The sequence below is a fragment of the Myxocyprinus asiaticus genome, chromosome 35, assembly GCF_019703515.2.
Source record: "Myxocyprinus asiaticus isolate MX2 ecotype Aquarium Trade chromosome 35, UBuf_Myxa_2, whole genome shotgun sequence".
In the NCBI taxonomy this organism is placed as follows: domain Eukaryota; kingdom Metazoa; phylum Chordata; class Actinopteri; order Cypriniformes; family Catostomidae; genus Myxocyprinus; species Myxocyprinus asiaticus.
Genome location: NC_059378.1, coordinates 40,187,736 through 40,204,991, shown reverse-complemented (window position 1 = coordinate 40,204,991; position 17,256 = coordinate 40,187,736). Strand labels below are relative to the sequence as shown.

The 17,256-nt window shown below is 34.4% G+C and overlaps 1 protein-coding gene across 1 annotated transcript; it reads right to left on the bottom strand.

The window, feature by feature from the left end:
* Window positions 1-14,271: 14,271 nt before the first annotated feature.
* LOC127426034 (forkhead box protein G1-like) lies at window positions 14,272-16,595 on the bottom strand. Its single transcript, XM_051672492.1, has one exon. It carries the CDS (start codon window positions 16,452-16,454, stop codon window positions 15,312-15,314), a length of 1,143 nt encoding a protein of 380 aa, XP_051528452.1. The 5' UTR covers window positions 16,455-16,595; the 3' UTR covers window positions 14,272-15,311.
* Between the last annotated feature and the right edge of the window lie 661 nt (window positions 16,596-17,256).

Sequence of the window (17,256 nt, the reverse complement as noted above, 5' to 3'; positions counted from 1 at the left end):
GAACAGACGCACGTGCGACACACCCAGAAGAGCAGCGCTGTTTACAGCTGAGTTGGAGGAATGCTGTACAGAAGCTTCGTTGGTTTTATCTGTTTGTTTACTCACAATGGGCCATTTGTGTGCTCATTCTGGATGTCTCAACCAAGAGAATAACGTGAGAATACATCACGAGACCGCATGGACTCTGCCCTCTCATGAATGTGCGTACTGCTGCTGACCGGAAGTGAAGATTTAGAGTTAAAAAGTTCTTAAATATTTATATTTTTCACAGTAAAAGTGATCGTTTCACTTTAGAAGATATTAATTTAACCAGTGGAGTCATATGGATGATGTTTATGCTGACTATCTGTTCTTTATGGAGATTCAAAGGTCGGATCACCATCCACTTGCATTTTAAGGACCTACTGAGCTAAGATATTTTTCTATTTTTCTTCAAATGTGTTCTGCTGAAGAAAGAAAGTCATAGACCCTGTTTCCACCTGGTATTATGATGCATCTTGGGTGATCCAATCACGTGGTCAGGTGAGACACATCGCTGTTTATACCTAGTCACTAAAATGCGTCTGCTGTGATGACTTGTGTTTGGATTTGGAGGGGAGGGTCTCTGTTTCATGATGACATACATCAATCACTATGTCAGTGTGTTACTATGTAAACCTAACCACAAAGTCTAACCCATTACCCAAACCCTAAACCTAAACCATGATTTTAACTGGAAAAAACATTGTGTACCACGGAAGAAAGAAAACATTTGGGTTTGTAATGAGACGATGGAAGTGTATTACAGGTTATTGACTTACACCGGTCATTTGTATTGCATAAATAAATATTGAATGAGTAACCAAATTTGTCCAAAGATGTTTCCTTTCTTAAAATAAAGTGTTGGTTAAGTGACTAGCTAAAGTTTGATCTTTATTGTCTCAATTCAAAATTCGGTTTGTCGATTGATTGGTGCCTTTGGAAAAAAAATCTTAGTTTTTCTTATGTGCCAAGTTGTACGATATGTTACGATTTTACCATTGAATTGTTACATGACTTCATGAGACTATGTTGTTTTTTTTTTATTGACAATTAATTGAAAATCAGTTCAACAAACTATACGTCTATAGTATAATTTTTCTGTTTTAAAAGTTCATTGACATTTAATACTAGATACTTTGTGCAGTGTAATTTTTTATGTTAAAAACACATCTGTTAGCCTGTCAGACTGAATACATTAGCATGACTGAATGAAGGGGGTCCAGAAATACTAGAGGGGGGCAAGTTCTGCTGAATAAGAGAATTTACCCCCCTCACTCAAAGCCGTACCATTAAATAATTCAGAGAAGAATTACTTATGAAAAGGTTTCATTAAGTAACAATATACCAGTGTTTGGTCTTGGGGAGTTCAGTTGAGTTCAACCGAGTTCAACCGGTGCAAACACATAAACCTCGATAGAAATTAGGTGATTAATAAGAATTAATTAGAAGTTTCTTGGCTATCTGCTGCACTGTATCATGAGACATTGATTTAATCGCAGCAGGTTTAGCGCTCATTACGAAGGTCAGTCCTTTTGTGCGTCAGCCCGTCCAGATCTTGCGGTTTTAGGTAATCTGTTATGCTTTTGATCAATGTGATTTGTCATACATGAGCTGTTAAATCAGCACAGATGGTATAGAAACGTGTTCCAAGAAATCTTCCGAGCTGGCCACATGTGTTCCCAAGTTCTTCCGGCATCACGTAGGACTATAAGTGTTTGTTTAACCCTTTCACCCCCATTATGGGCGGCGTAGAACCCCGTTCCTCACCATCACTCGGGCTCCATAAGGAGCAGGCTGCCCTCATCGTTACCCTGATTAGTTCACAAGTCATCAAGCACACCAGGAGTCTCCAGAGAGCGTTGGAGAAGAGTCTTTTAGATAAAGGGCAGACGTGTTTACCTAGACAGAGACAAAGTTCAGTCATTCAGTTGTATTACGATTTTAAGTTTCCGTTTTTATTGAGCTGCAAATGCATTTACACAAGTCCTTTTTATAGGTTTAGTACTTTAATACGTCTTTTTTGAAATTTCGCAAATTTTTTTCGTGACTCAGTTAAAACATTTTCTCTTCTTGGATCAATCAAATAACTACACACTCAAAGTAATTTATACATAATGTGTTAAATCTCAATATATTACCGGAATAATGTAATAAAACACAACACCAAGCTGTCCAATACTTACAAATGGTTGTGATTGCTTGTGTGTAGTTACTCATAATGTACATAAGTACACCATAACAAAGCAGATCTTTAATTGATTTTTGGAACATATTTACCTTTTAATGTGCCGTCGTATGTTCAGTTTTCAAACTAAGTAATCAGTCTAGTGCTACAGGGTGATATGGCTGCTCAAGGGTGAGGGTTAGGGTTAGGTATGTACTATATATTATATATTTATTTTTAACAATGACAAACTCTTAAATGGTGATAATACACTGAAAAACATTACTAGTAAGATTTACTTAATTTTTATTTCGCAAGTTTTTGCACACAGTTTTTTAAGTAAATCTTAATGGTATAAACTTCTTAACTTTATGGCATAATGTTGATTAAAGTGAGTAAGTAAATTTAACTTAAACATTTTCGTAAATTCAGTAACTTTAACTTACAAATATGATATACCTGGTGCTTAAATGAACATCTTATTAGAACATGTCACATTTAGAAATTGTCCTTATAATTATATTTTCCCAACAATCATAAATAATATTTACTTATAAGCTAGATCATACATTTTTACATGTTTGAATGTAGAATTTACTTAATATTTTCAAGTTCCTGCATAAACTAACTTATTCAATGTAGAAAGTACTTAATCTTTTCTGTTATATTTACTTCACCACAAAATATTTTTTTCAGTGTACTGCTGTGAGGAATACTTGTTTACATATATATATATATATATATATATATATATATATATATATATATATATATATATATATATACGCAGAGTTCGCAGCCAATAAAGAGTTCTCAAAATATATTTTTATTGCACTTCAATATTTGTGGGAAGTGAACAGGAAAACTGGTTGTTAAATCATCATAAAATCCAAAGAAGTTCATTATGAGAAAGATTACTTTATGAATTGTATAGCCTATAAAACAAACTGGACAAATATTGCTGCTCTCTCAGTATGTTTTAAAGGTTAAATTGGTTAGTTTGAATAGTGCAATACAAGGTCTTTCAAGAAATATTTGCCATTTAATTCAGTTATTATTTTTAGCTGAATTCATGATATTATTGTAAAAACCTTTTTAAGTTTTAAACAAACTCATGCACTGACTTTCTGCCAATGTGCCTATGTATTCTTACAGACATGGTTATTTAAAGATATCAGTGCATATTGTGTGAAAATTGGTCTGTGAAAACTAATTCTAAAATGCAACGTTAATATCAAACATTTCAGTTTATCTGGAATTTTACATTTTTATTTTACATTTTAAAGAAAAGGTAAAGAATTTTTATTCAAGTTTTCTGAACTTTGTCAATTACGAATGGGAATAAAATGGTGCCAAAAATATGTCTTCCAACAAATAATGATTAAAGTTTTTTTTATTTATTGTCATTTTGCAATTACTTTCATAACATAAGAATACTCTGAAGTCCACATCATATTGCAGCAGGCTATCATGTTTAAATGTGTTTTTGTTTATGTTTTGTTTTCATGTCTTTTATTTTGAAATTAGTTTACTTCCTGTTCTGGTCATGTGTCGTAGTCATGTGATATTCTGTTTTTCTCATTGGTTTATTGTCTTGTTCTCTTGTTATTAGTTTAGTCTTGTCATTGGTTGTCTTTGTCATGTGTTTCACTTGTCAGTGTATTTAAACCTTCATGTTTGCTATAGTCCTTCGCCAAGCATTGTTGTTTGTAACATTATCATGAAGTCATAATCTAGTCTAGTTTATGTTCTGGTTTATATTCTGTTTATCTTTGGATTCACATTTCTTGGATTTATTGCACTTGTAAATAAACTGCACTTGGGTTCTTCATTTTCATCTCATCCTGTCTTCAGTCAACCTGCCCGAATGTTACAGAATACTCTACCAAGGACTATAGCAAACAAGAGGGCTTAAATACACTGACAAGGAAAACACATGACAAAGACAACCAATGACAAGACTAAGTTAATAACAAGTTAACAAGACAATAAACCAATGAGAGCAAGACGCATGAACATGTGGAAACATTCAAGAATCTCATGCTTGAGGGGCCTGGGTAGCTCAGTGGTAAAGACGCTGGCTACCACCCCTGGAGTTCGCTAGTTCGAATCCCAGGACTGGTGACTCCAGCCAGGTCTCCTAAGCAACCAAATTGGCCAGGTTGCTAGGGAGGGTAAAGTCACATGGGGTAACCTCCTCGTGGTCGCTATAATGTGGTTTGTTCTCGGTGGGGCGCATGGTGAGTTGAGCGTAGTTGCCGCGGTGGATGGCGTGAAGCCTCCACACACACTATGTCTCCACGGTAACGCGCTCAACAAGCCACGTGATAAGATGCGTGGGTTGACGGTCTCAGACGCAGAGGCAACTGGGATTCGTCCTCCACCACCTGGACTGAGGCGAATCACTATGTGACCACAAGGACTTAAAAGCACATTGGGAATTGGGCATTCCAATTGCGAGAAAAAAAAAAAGAATCTCATGCTTGTGAAACAGATGGAGAAGCCAGTGGGGGAATGATGTCCAGGTCTCATTTGGTAGCAACAGGTCAGCAGGAGGAGCTGTTTTAAAAGGAAAATTCAAAGGACAAGTTCACAGTAAACAAACAGATACAGAAGGAATATTTATAATTACACGTTAGTGTTGATCTTTATAAATGTATTATAGTGAATGTGTATGCCACTAACAATAAACAGAAGAATACAAATTTGTTTTTAACAATTGAGAGAAAAATTAACCAGTTAATTTCTAAATTTCCTTGCAAAAATAATTTGGGGAGGGGACTTTAACAGCCATGGATGACCAAGTAGACAGATGGCCACCTAAGAAAAATAAAGGAACATGCGAATTCAAATGCATATGTGCAAGAATGGGTCTTTTAGATATCTGGAGATATACATACCCCAACCAAAGAATGTACACTTGGAATAATAATGATATGTCTAAACTCTCTCGTATTGATTTTTGGCTGATTTCAGCAGATAGTGTAGAGAATGTTGTATTAACAGATCATAAGGCTATATTGATTAAAATGAGCACTTGTGCTGCAGCTTCAGTTGGTCCCAAAAAGAACTACTGGAAATTGAATAAAACATTGTTAGAGAATGAAAGGTTTAAAAACAAAGCCATTGAAATTATAGATAAATATTTGAAACGTGCATGCATATTGAATAATTTTGGACATAATTGGGAACTAATGTATAAAAAGAAAATAAATTAATGGAAGAAATAATGAAATTATCGAGTAATTTAAATTTAACAAATGAAGAAGTTAAACAACTAACCCCCCTGTAATTACAATTAGACAAAATATATTAATATAAAGCTAGAGGTGCTTTTATGAGTAGACAGAAGTGGTTAGAAAAAGACAAGAAAAACACAAAATATTTCTTTAGTTTAGAGAAAAGGAATAGTGAATTATCCTCTATACGTAAACTTATAATCAATAATAATGTGTGTGAAAATAATCAAGATAATGCTGAATATGTCAACCAGTTTTATAAAAATCTTTATACTGCAGATTCTTATAAAGCCACAGAAACAGAATTATTTTTAGGAGGAGTTTTTTATGCTACAAAAAAAAAAAAAAAAAAACAGAGGAACAATTTAAAATAAACTGTTATAAAGACATTAATTTGGCAGAGATAAAAGATTGTATTTTGGGCCTGAAAGATAAATCTCCAGTAAATGATGGGATAAGATGTTCAGTAGTCAGTTATCTCACTTTTTAGTAGCCATGTTTCAAGAATCTATAAAATGCGGAGAATTACCAGCCATGCTAAAACAAGGTCTTATCACGCTTATTCCTAAACCTAATAAGGACAACCTTTATATTGAAAACTGGAGACCAATCACGTTGTTGAATAATGATGCAAAAATTTTTGCACTAATTTTTGTAAGAAGGCTAAAAAGGGTCTAGAAGGAATTATTGATGAAGAACAATCAGGGCTCATGAAGAGGAGACATATCAGCAATAATATTAGACTAATTTTATATATGATTGATTACAATTATTAAATACCAGATGATTCATTTATATTATTTATAGACTGTGAAATTAGCTAAATTTCATAAACAAGCGTTGTTGGCCTGGATGTTGGTGTATAAACAGTTTTTCCCCAAACAAATATTTTATCTGGCATAATAGAAGTATTCAATATTAAAATAATTCTCTCTACTACAAAAGATTGTACGAAAATTATATTGTTTCAGTTAGACATCTTTTAAATGCAGATGGCAATTTATTGTCTTATAGTGAATTTTTAGAGAAATTTGGATTGCCTGTTAACCCCAAAGAGTATGCTGCTTTGTTTGATGCCATACCTCAACAAATTGTGCAGTTTGTTAAAGCTTGTGAAAGTGATGTCTCTGAGATTTTATTTGTAAAAGACAGCATGTTTATAGGCGATACAGACATTCTCAAACATAACTGTACTAATCAACATTTTAGAAATATCATAACAGATGAAACAGCTACTCACAAACGTTTATTATGGACCTCTGCTTTTAAAGTTATAGACTGGAGCAAAGCATGGAAAATTTGTGAAAATTTTGTGTAAACAATAAAGTGAAAGAGGTCACATTTAAAATTGTATGTGATATATATCCAGCTAAATGTGTACTAGAGAGGTTTCAATTAGATATTGATTATTCCTGTAATGTTTGTTCATTAGAATAAAAGTCTATTGTCCATCTTTTTTATAATTGTGTATACACAAAGATGTTTTGGATGGATATGGAAAACTTTATTAGAAATAAAACTGATATGTTAGTCAGACTGAACAATTTTGATATCTGTATATATTGTTCAAATGTAGATAACAATAAGAATTTTATTTTTCTTGTAAAACTTTTTATTATTTTGGGGAAATTTCACATACACAAAAAGAAATGGTCAAGTTCCAAGCCAAATTTTATTCACTTCCTCCAGGAAACTAAAGCATATAGCACCAGTTTAGAGAACATTGGTAATAAAAAAGAAAAGAAGACTTGTAATGTTTTTCATGAATATATAATATTTGAGATTTGAATGTACACTCTGATGTTGTATGTAAGGGCTGTTTTTGTTTTGTTTTTGTATAAACTTGTATATTTTTGTATACTGTTGTATACTTTGTTCTGGCAATAAAATTAATAAAAAAATAAAAAAAATAAAAAAGGAACAGGAGGAAAACAGGATATCACATGACTAAGACACATGACCAGAAACAGAAGTAAACTAATTTCAAAATAAAAGACATGAAAACAAAACACCAACAAAAACACACTTAAACGTGACAGGTTCATATAGTGATCTATAAAAATGTGTTGGTTCATGTGCTGATGTTAATACTTGTTAACATACAGAAAACACATCACACCTATTTTTAATTCAAACTAAGTTTTTAATAAAAATATAATACATATTTTTGCTGTTGTTTTTATTATTAATAGTAATAATAATACATTTGGATTTTATTTGTTTTTTTGTTTTGTTTTTTCAAAAATAGATTTGATGTGTTTTCTGTGGTTTATTAGCAAATATTTTGTACATTAGCAAATGAACCAACAAATTGTTGGTTGTTGTTGTATAACAAATACAGTTATCTAATAGTGTTTTATATATATATATAATTCAAGACATGGGGGGAAATTATAAATATATAATGACAATTAAGTAACTATAGATAATAATGAGACATTTGATCATGTATTGTAATTTATTTTGGAGCATATGGCCATTTATCGATTATCCAGTGGCTTCACTGTAATATCTTGAAATTAATAGAAATTAATTAAAAAATTGACATTAAAGTTTATTTTATTTTCTGCTTAGAAATACTATGAATTAATTAATGCTGAAAATAAATCACATTTATTTAAAACAAAAATACATAAAAACACATTTAAAAGCACACAAAAAAACTTACTCAAAAATACAATTTAAAAAGAAAACACCACAACTTCTAAATAAGAGCTCTGTTATTATTAAAAAGAAAACTATATACAGATACATCATAATAAATTCTACTAAACATTTTACAAAAATCTGAATGATCTTCCAGGATCTTCACATATAATTTTCCCTTTCTTCGATTTTCAGATATCATTTGTTTTAATTAATTTAATTTAATTCTGATTCTGAGATATATATATATATATAAGAAAATACAAGTAAATTCACAAGTAGACACTTTTACCAGCAGATCTATATCAACACTTCAAGATACCAGCATTGACCTAGAAGCTTTTAAGACATCTTGACTTCCACGCAAGATAACATACAAAGAAAAAATAAATCTGTCTAGAAGATTATTATCTACAAAAATTGCCATTTCATATAGAATTATGATTGACTGGTCTTTGTAAAACTTCTTTTTTTCTTCTTCTAATAGATCAGTTGAAATAAAACAACATCGTGAAAGTTGCTTTTTCCATGTGAATTTCATCCAATAAAAAACAACTGTTAATAATCAAATTAAAAACAGTTGAATGATACAAAATCTTACCTTTTTATGATTGGATAATGAGTTTGTTCCACACTGGTTAGTCCAGCATGGGTTATTTCTCAGTTCCTTTGGCAGAAGATGTCTTTTCAAATGTTCTGCAGGGTTGGGGGGTTTTAAGTACAGTGAATACATCCTGTCACACCTCACACCCCTCTGGGAGGACCCAAAAACTCTATAGTTAAAACTATAGGATGTATATCATCAACCATATGATGTGCTTTTGTAGGGTTATTTTCAAAAGGCATATTCAGTTTCCTGCACATTTTACCATTGTGAATAACGAAGATTGCACATTTGAGAAAATACGTTTAATGTGTTAGAAAATATGTCTAATTCTTGCCCCTTGCATAGCTAACATATTAACCATTGGATTGACAAGTTAATATTGGTCTTTTGATGGCATTAGCTAAATATGGTGTACATTATTTTTGGTTTAAGCTAAACAAATTTCCCAGATTTAAGAACAGTTTCAATAATTCAATGGATCAAGGACAAAACATAACAAATTTCATTATACCACGAGCAACATAAAATCCCCTACTTAGTGTATACGGGTTAGGTCATATGATTAGTCTAAAGGTGTCTCAATCAGGAGAGACTGGAGTTATTGAGAAAAAAACTGTGTGAAAATAGTTTTCATGAGGTTTTCTGAGGGAAAGTTGAAGACCTTTGAACTCAGGCTCTGTTAACCCATGGGTAACAGAGCGTGGCCTGAAAGTGTGGGAGTTAATACAACAGAAATCTTTAGAAATTATAGGTCTTGATCCCTTTGCAGTGGAGGACAATGTGCATCTCATGTCTGAAGTCTTCTGATGTCGAGCGTTAATGTGCACAAAATGGCGTCCTCTGGTACTGATGGGAAAGGAGGCGCTTTTAGTAAATGGCGTCCAGAAACGTTGCTCTGAATTGTGTGTATACCTCACACTATAATGCTGGAACATTTCGTAAAACAGTTCGGATTTGATTTATATTAGGCCTTGTTGCTTTTGCCTAAAAAAAAAAAAATCAATTTTGCTTTGTGGGCAGCTCTAGCAGAGGTAAAAATCTAAATATCTATATAATTGTATAGTGTTTGCAAGTTATTTACATATGTATAGATTACTTTAGATTTTTTGTTATGCCGGAACTATAGGAAGCATAGCTATTGTTAATATGTCTTTTTTAATAAGAGAAAACAAATTGCCTTTAAATATTGAAAATTAGGTATATTTTTTAAAATATTTAAATATTGACAATAGGTTTAACTGATAGAAATTACAGTATGTGCATAGTGTTTGTTTAACCAGAAAAGACACTTTTCAATAAACTCTTGTTATGCTGTAACTATAGGAAGCATAGTTATTATTAATATGTCTATTTTTTTAGAGAAAATTTGTAAAGGAAAAAGCTTGAATTTGCATAAATTGTCCAAAATTCAAACTTGTTTGTCTTGTAATATTGACAAATGTCTGTGTTGGTTTAATTAATAGCAATTGCAGTATGTGCAGAGGATTCATTTAAGCAGAAAATAATATTTTCAATTAATTTGTTAAACAATAAGTTTGCATATACATTTTACAAGCATTGTGGGCAGATAATTAAAGTAAACTTGTAGCTGTCTATAAATGTAAAATATTTTATCGGCATGGTTTTCTACTAAAACACATACCATGGCATTTTAAACACATGTACATTTTGTTTACTTAGCATTTTATGCTAAAACTGTGAAAAGCATAGGTTTTTTGTTTTTGTTTTTTTGTTGAGAAAATTGATATGAAAAGGCTTGAATTTGCATTAATTTTACAATGATTTATCTTCTCATTATGGGAAATATCTTTATTGGTTTCACTGGCCATTGATTGCTATTATTTACATGGTAAACTATTGCCCAAATTTTGAGGGCTGGGGTTTCACATAGTTGTTAGTTTTAATGTGACGAATAAAAATTTTACATAACAATTGTATTTAAAATTTGTAGTTTTATGTCCAACTCTGTGGTCTGTAATTTTTCCTATAAGTACTATTATTTGCTGTTTAACTGCAGTTTGATTTAGTTTTTATCCAAAGCTTTGGCAATATTTTATTGCTTAGAACTGCAGATAGTTTTGAATTGAATAAAACATGATTTAGAAGATTCATATGATCTGCCCAGTGTTCAGATAGTCAACTGATGTGGATGTATTCTGTCGGACATGTTTAGACAGTTGTTGTCTGTTTTATGAATATCATTTCTTTGGTTAGGCCTTCAGGGCTGCTGGGAATTTCAGAGTTATGATCTTGTCAACACCGTATTCACCTGAGTAGTTGTCATCAAGGATTATGACTTGTTTATTGCCCTGCAAACTATGGCATTTCCCAAGTTTTTCCATTGGTAAACTGTCATTTACCTGCTAAAAGCTGCTCTCCTATAGCCTACCTCTAAACGCAAATGTCTAATTTGCCACTTTTTATGCTTTGTGTAATGACTTCAAGCTCACCAAAAGTAACATTTTATTGAGACACTACTCGTGCTAATACAAATCCTTCTGACACTCTTCAATAAGATCTCTGACAATTAGGGCGCTGTAAAGAGTGCAGCCACGGTCGACTTACGTGGTTTATTTAAGGCATTCAGTAGATGTACTGATCCCAGACAAGCTCATAATAGAAGCTCTTCTCTGGAAAGAACTTTGCAAATTACGAGCAGTTTTGTCGTCAGTGACCTGAAAAGGGAGCTTTAGGGACCCCTCAAGTCTTATATTGTGGGGCTTCCAGGGGCCTCTTTGAAGAGGAGCTTATCTTTACAAAGAGACACTATAAAATACATTTCCTCTTTACCAGAGACACTTTAGACACTTACCAAAAGAGTAGGAAGAAGAGATTATCAGAATTACTCAAACGTCAAATAAATTACCATTTGTGGCTTTGTTTGATCAATAAGTAGGTTTAAAGGGGTGACAAATTTAGACATAATGCCAAATACCAATGCGAAAGCTTAATTACAGAATATGCTGAAAGATTTCATGCTACAGGCCTAGATGTTTCACCAAAGTGCATTGAAACGGTAATTAATTAGTCTTTCCCGTCCTTGTGTTTGATTTTGGTAACATCTATCCCTCAAGAGGAAGTAACTGTTGTAGGAGTGGCGTTGAAACTTGTGTTAATGGGTACTACATTCCTAAATTGTGGCATATAGCATTACAAACTTGTTCTGACCCGTTCTTGCGCAAAACTGAATTAACAAAATACTGAGCACAAACTGGGATTTTGACGCTGAAACATGGCTGCTGCTGATTTCATATGTATACACGGAAGATTTGTTTGAATTTATTGAAAATGTAAAAAAAAAAAAAAAAATTGGTACGTTTTGTTGATTTGTTTAATTATTTATTAATTTAAGTCTTTCATTTTTGAGTATGGTCCACCCCCGGAACCGAATGTATTTCCTGTCGTGTACATTTTTTTTTTTTTTTTTTATGTTAATAAATGGCCTAATTGCAAATGTAATATAAATGATACTGGTAAAGTGTTAAAATGACACTTTATAATTTATTCTTGATAAAAATAGACTGAATTATATCAAATGAAACCTTTATTTATTTATTTATTATTTTATTTTATTTTTTTATGGGCTTCTTTTAGCAAATAGCAAACACACGCTTTCCCGGTAAAGCCCGCAAAGTGCTCAAAAATAAAATATTCAAAATAAAAATGTAAAAATACTTTATAAACACACTATAAATTGGACCTTTTTGCGATATGAGGAGTTAAACGAAGGTACATAAAAAGTTTTGTGATGTCATTTTAAAGCCCCTCCCCCCGTTTCGCGAATATATTTTCCGAAAACTTTTGAACACTGTTTTTGTGATTGCGATTTTAAATATTTTCATTTTTACATGGGGAAAAATCTTTTAAATTAACAAATAAATAAATAAATACAGAAAGGTTAAGACCTGATACTTCGTTAATCCGATAATTGACAAGATATTTATATATTTAAACATTTGTTTCCATGGAGGCTTCTTTTAGTGATTGGCCACCACGTGCTTTCCTATAACCTTATTTGTTCAACACGAATAAATCACAAATAAATCACAAATAAATGTTTTATATATATATATATATATATATATATAATTTCCATTTAACGGAGGCTTTTTTTTAAGAAATGACCACCTCCTATAACCTGTTAACCTCGAAAAACGTTTTGTTTATTTGTTAAAAATAAAAATGTAAAAAATACTTTGGAAACACACTATAAATCGGGCAATTTTGTGAAATGAGGAGTGAAGTACATAAAGCCCCTCCCTCCTTTTGGCGCCACTATTTTCCATAAAAGTTTTGTAGGTTGTCTTCAGGGTAACGATTTTAAATATTTGCATTTTTTTTTATTGTATTTTTTAATTTTTTATTATTATTTATTTATTTTGGAGGGAAAAATCGAAATAGAATAAAAATAATAATAAATGTAAATAAATACAGAGGGGATATTTATTGAAAATCCAAAGACCTGACACTTCGTAATCCCGATAATTTATCATTTAAATCGGCCTAGTTTTCACAAATTGCACTCGTTCATTTTTTTACAGTAATGGCTTTATTTTTTATCATTAATTAATAAATATTAGAGTCCATATATGTATATTTTAGTAGGCAGAGTATGCAGGCCCCTCACTTTTCAAACTTTAGCCAAGGTCCCCTCCCTCTGGGGAATGTCTTGTCCTAGCCCAATAATGTTGGGTCCTGGTTCTTTGAAGGTGTCTTGGGTTCCTCTATAGGCCTACCTCTGAGATTTCAGTTATTTGAGTCTTATTTCAGGCAAACGTGGAGGCGAATTTTCATGAACATCTGGAAAGTAAGTATACATATTGTTCTTTCCATTGTAATGGACAATGATGGTGCTGTGCATCGATATAGCTGAATGTTTGGTCAAAGGCTCACTTATATCTCAATTATATCCAATTCGGTGACGGATTCAGTATCAACGCAGTGCATCTACATATGGGTTCCTGAATATAGTCTGGATTTATTAAATGGCTGTATAGATGTGCATTAAGTAGGCTATACCTATAGGCTAATATATTGATTGGTGCCATTCATTAATAAGTCATTATCATGCAATATGTCACCATAAAATGCTTATAGATCTTTTCCCCCCTGTATTTAAATATCGTAAAAATGGATTTAGGCAATATGTTTTCATACATTAGGTCATACAGTAATATAATGTGATCACACTATTGATCTATTATGCGTTATATATAATGATTAGTAATGATTATTAATGCAAATTACAAAGTGCTACCAGTGCATAGTGTCCACCCAGAACGTTTGAGCTAGATTACGGCCTGTTGAGTTGTTTAAGCCTGGGCTATTATTTTTAAAATGTGTGCATTTGTGCATTACATTGCATTATGTGTTGTTATTCACGTGGAAAATATTATAGTATAAAGCTATGCAACATTCAAGCATGCATGCATACAAATATCGTATTAAGTTTGGAGAATCATAATAGGCCGCTAAATGCATTGCACCCCTCGAGCTAGAGAGTCTTTGTTCCGACATAAAAACACACAAAATGTATTTTTGTCAGCGTGGCTTGAAAGGACGCTCTTTGCATTCATACAGAAATATTTCGATACTTTATTTCTTTGTTCTGAACTCAAGTTCAGGCAATATAGACAAGAAAAAAAACAACAACAACAAACTAGTACAAATTCAGCACATTAAATAACTATAGCAACTAAAGGTGCAAAACTCTAAAATCACATGTTGGTTAGAAGGGACAAAAAACATTTCCAGAAATCACATTTCTGATGAGTCACCAAATAAACGCCAGTTTGCACAGATAGGGGTTCGTTTTAAAGTTATAAATGGTGTGGTAGCTTGTTTTAAGAGCAACCAATGCTGAAAAATCGTCCCGAAACCCCCCATAAAAAAAGAAAAGAAAAAAAATCCAGTTATATCACAAAACAGCATTTTAGGTGGCAGAATGTACAGATATACAAACTCATCGCACACAAAGAGCTCATTTAAAACAGTGCTTTAAAACTTTAATTCAGTAGCTTATCTTTGCGAGTCATTTCATGACACACACAGACTCAACCTATCAGGCAAATGTATAAAACATCGCATACAGATTTTACAGTTTTTATCATCATCATAATAGTTTTTCATTGTCAGAACGCACACCTGAGTCAGTCCAAAGACGATCTCCCTGTTGTCAAACCCTGATTTCATATATTAAGGCGCATTTACAGTTTGGGACATAATATGTTAAATAACAGAGGAATTAGCGATACTAAACGAATAATATGTGCCGACCATCTTATAATAACATAATCCCACAGTACCACGGGATGAAATACTTATTCAACATGTTTAATAAATACAAAACCATTCACAAAGAAATAATCGAGCTATAAATAATACTTAAAAAAAAAAAAAGAAAGAAAAAAAGAAAGAAAGAAAATAACACATACAGTTGCTGCCTTTGGCATAACATCGTACTACCATTACAAAATTATCTTAAATAGACACACACACACACACACACACACACAAAATTCCCGACAGACATATATAGTCCTCAAGGAAGAGCTGCATGTTTCGTTGCGAGGTTTCCGAGGAACGTTTATCGTGTTGGTTTGGATATTTCCATTGGAGAGCGCGCGCGTAACGCTCAGCTGAGGAAAGAATTGGGCGCGACCCGTTTGTGTTGAGGCAAAAGTCCACTAGAAAGGGACGACGTGAAGGACGGTAAACTAGTTCTTAGGGAATCCGACAGGAGAGAGGACGGAGAACTGGAAATGCCGTATCCAGGTGCGCTCTGAAGCGATTGCGGCTGGTGCGCTCCCGGAACGAAGTATCCATTGTGCCCTGAGAGTATTCCAGCCGCGGCGGACGGCGGGGATACGCCGTATCCGTTTGACAGGTTGATACTCCCCGTAGAGGTTCCCAGAATGGGACGAGACATGTCCCCGTTTCCAAGCGGCTCGACGCCGGGGAGTAAAGATCCGTACGCGTGTCCTTGGTTTAGAAATCCATGCGTGGATCCGTTATAGTGCGAATGGTGCAAGGGTAAAAACGGAGAAAGCTGCCAGTAGAGCGGGTTACTCGGGCGTTCGCCCAGTCCGAGTCCGAGGGGCGCGAAACGGAGGCCCCTTTTCATCACCAGCTTGCCCCTAGAGGTCGCCGACCGGCGCCGGAGCTTCCCGGTGGTTCCGCCGATGAACACATCATCGCTGGAGGGATCCAACATCCAGTAGTTCCCTTTCCCCGGGTCGTCGTAGTGCCGTGGAACTTTGACGAAGCACTTATTGAGGCTCAAATTGTGCCTGATGGAGTTCTGCCAGCCCTGTTTGTGCTCCCGGTAATACGGGAAATTTTTCATGATGAATTCATAGATGCCGTTCAGAGTGAGGCGCTTTTCGGGACTCTGTCTGATAGCCATCATTATGAGCGCGTTGTAGCTGAACGGCGGCTTGTCGAATTTCCCGTTCTTTGCCTTTTTAGAGGGCTCCTCCGGTTCTTCCGCGTCTCTTTGTTCCTTTTCCAGGAGCGCGGGGTCCATTTCGGCCGGTTCCGGCGTTTTGTCTAAATCCTGGACCGGAGCCGGGCTGCTGCTGATGCGTCTCTCTGCGCCCTCAAACCCGCCCGGGCTGTCATATTTGGACGGGAGCAGAAGGCTCTTGATGCTGAATGAAGACGACTTCTGCACCATGGTGGGCTCACTCGGATCTCCCATGCCGCGCAATAACACACACAAAAAGCGCCGTTTTTGTACTTTAAAAGAGGAGAGGTCAGATGCGCAACGATATTGCATGCATGACAGGACTTCTAGGACGGAGGACTCGAGAAATTTGTGATTAAGCAGGATTCAGTCTTACCAAATACCTCATCGTAGGGGAGGAGGAGCTCTGAATTAGCTGGAAACTGTATAGAGTCTCGATCGAGCCCACTTTAGTGCCCCACTCTCTCCATAATAATGCGCGGAGAGTTCCGTGCGCTCCCTGAAGTCTGCTACAGTGCTGGAGCGTTAGCTATGCGTCACAGCTCACGTAGACTGAATAGGAGGGACGATGAAATGTACACACATTACCTGAGATGCACCGATACGAGTTTTTATAAGCATTAAAGATCAATTCAAATCAAAACTAGAAGTCTCTTGTGACGCTAAACCCAGTATGGACCAGTAATGGGCAGGTCATGGCACGCCAAAAGGCTCTTGGCAACATTTGAGGGTTTGTAAACGTACAAAGAGGTCATAAAGCATGCACAATGCACAGTATGAGCCAATAATGTGTCGTTTATATGTTTATATGTGTGCCATATATTGGATATTTGGCTTTCCAGGAACGTTGCTGTAATTCATAGTGTGCGTAAAGGCGCACCGGCTGAGCTAAGGGCGCCTCTAGTGTCGGCTTGGGTGAGAACTACATTGATCCATATCAGATAGGAGTTCAGAACTTGTGTTGTCATTTAATTGGTAATAATTTACTGTGATCACCAAAGCAACGCGTGATATCCAATGCACTGAATACGATCATCTTAATCAGCCGCAATATTAGAAGTCTCCTAAAATACAGAGCTGTGAACTACATAGTCTGCAAACTTTGAAGAGTTCT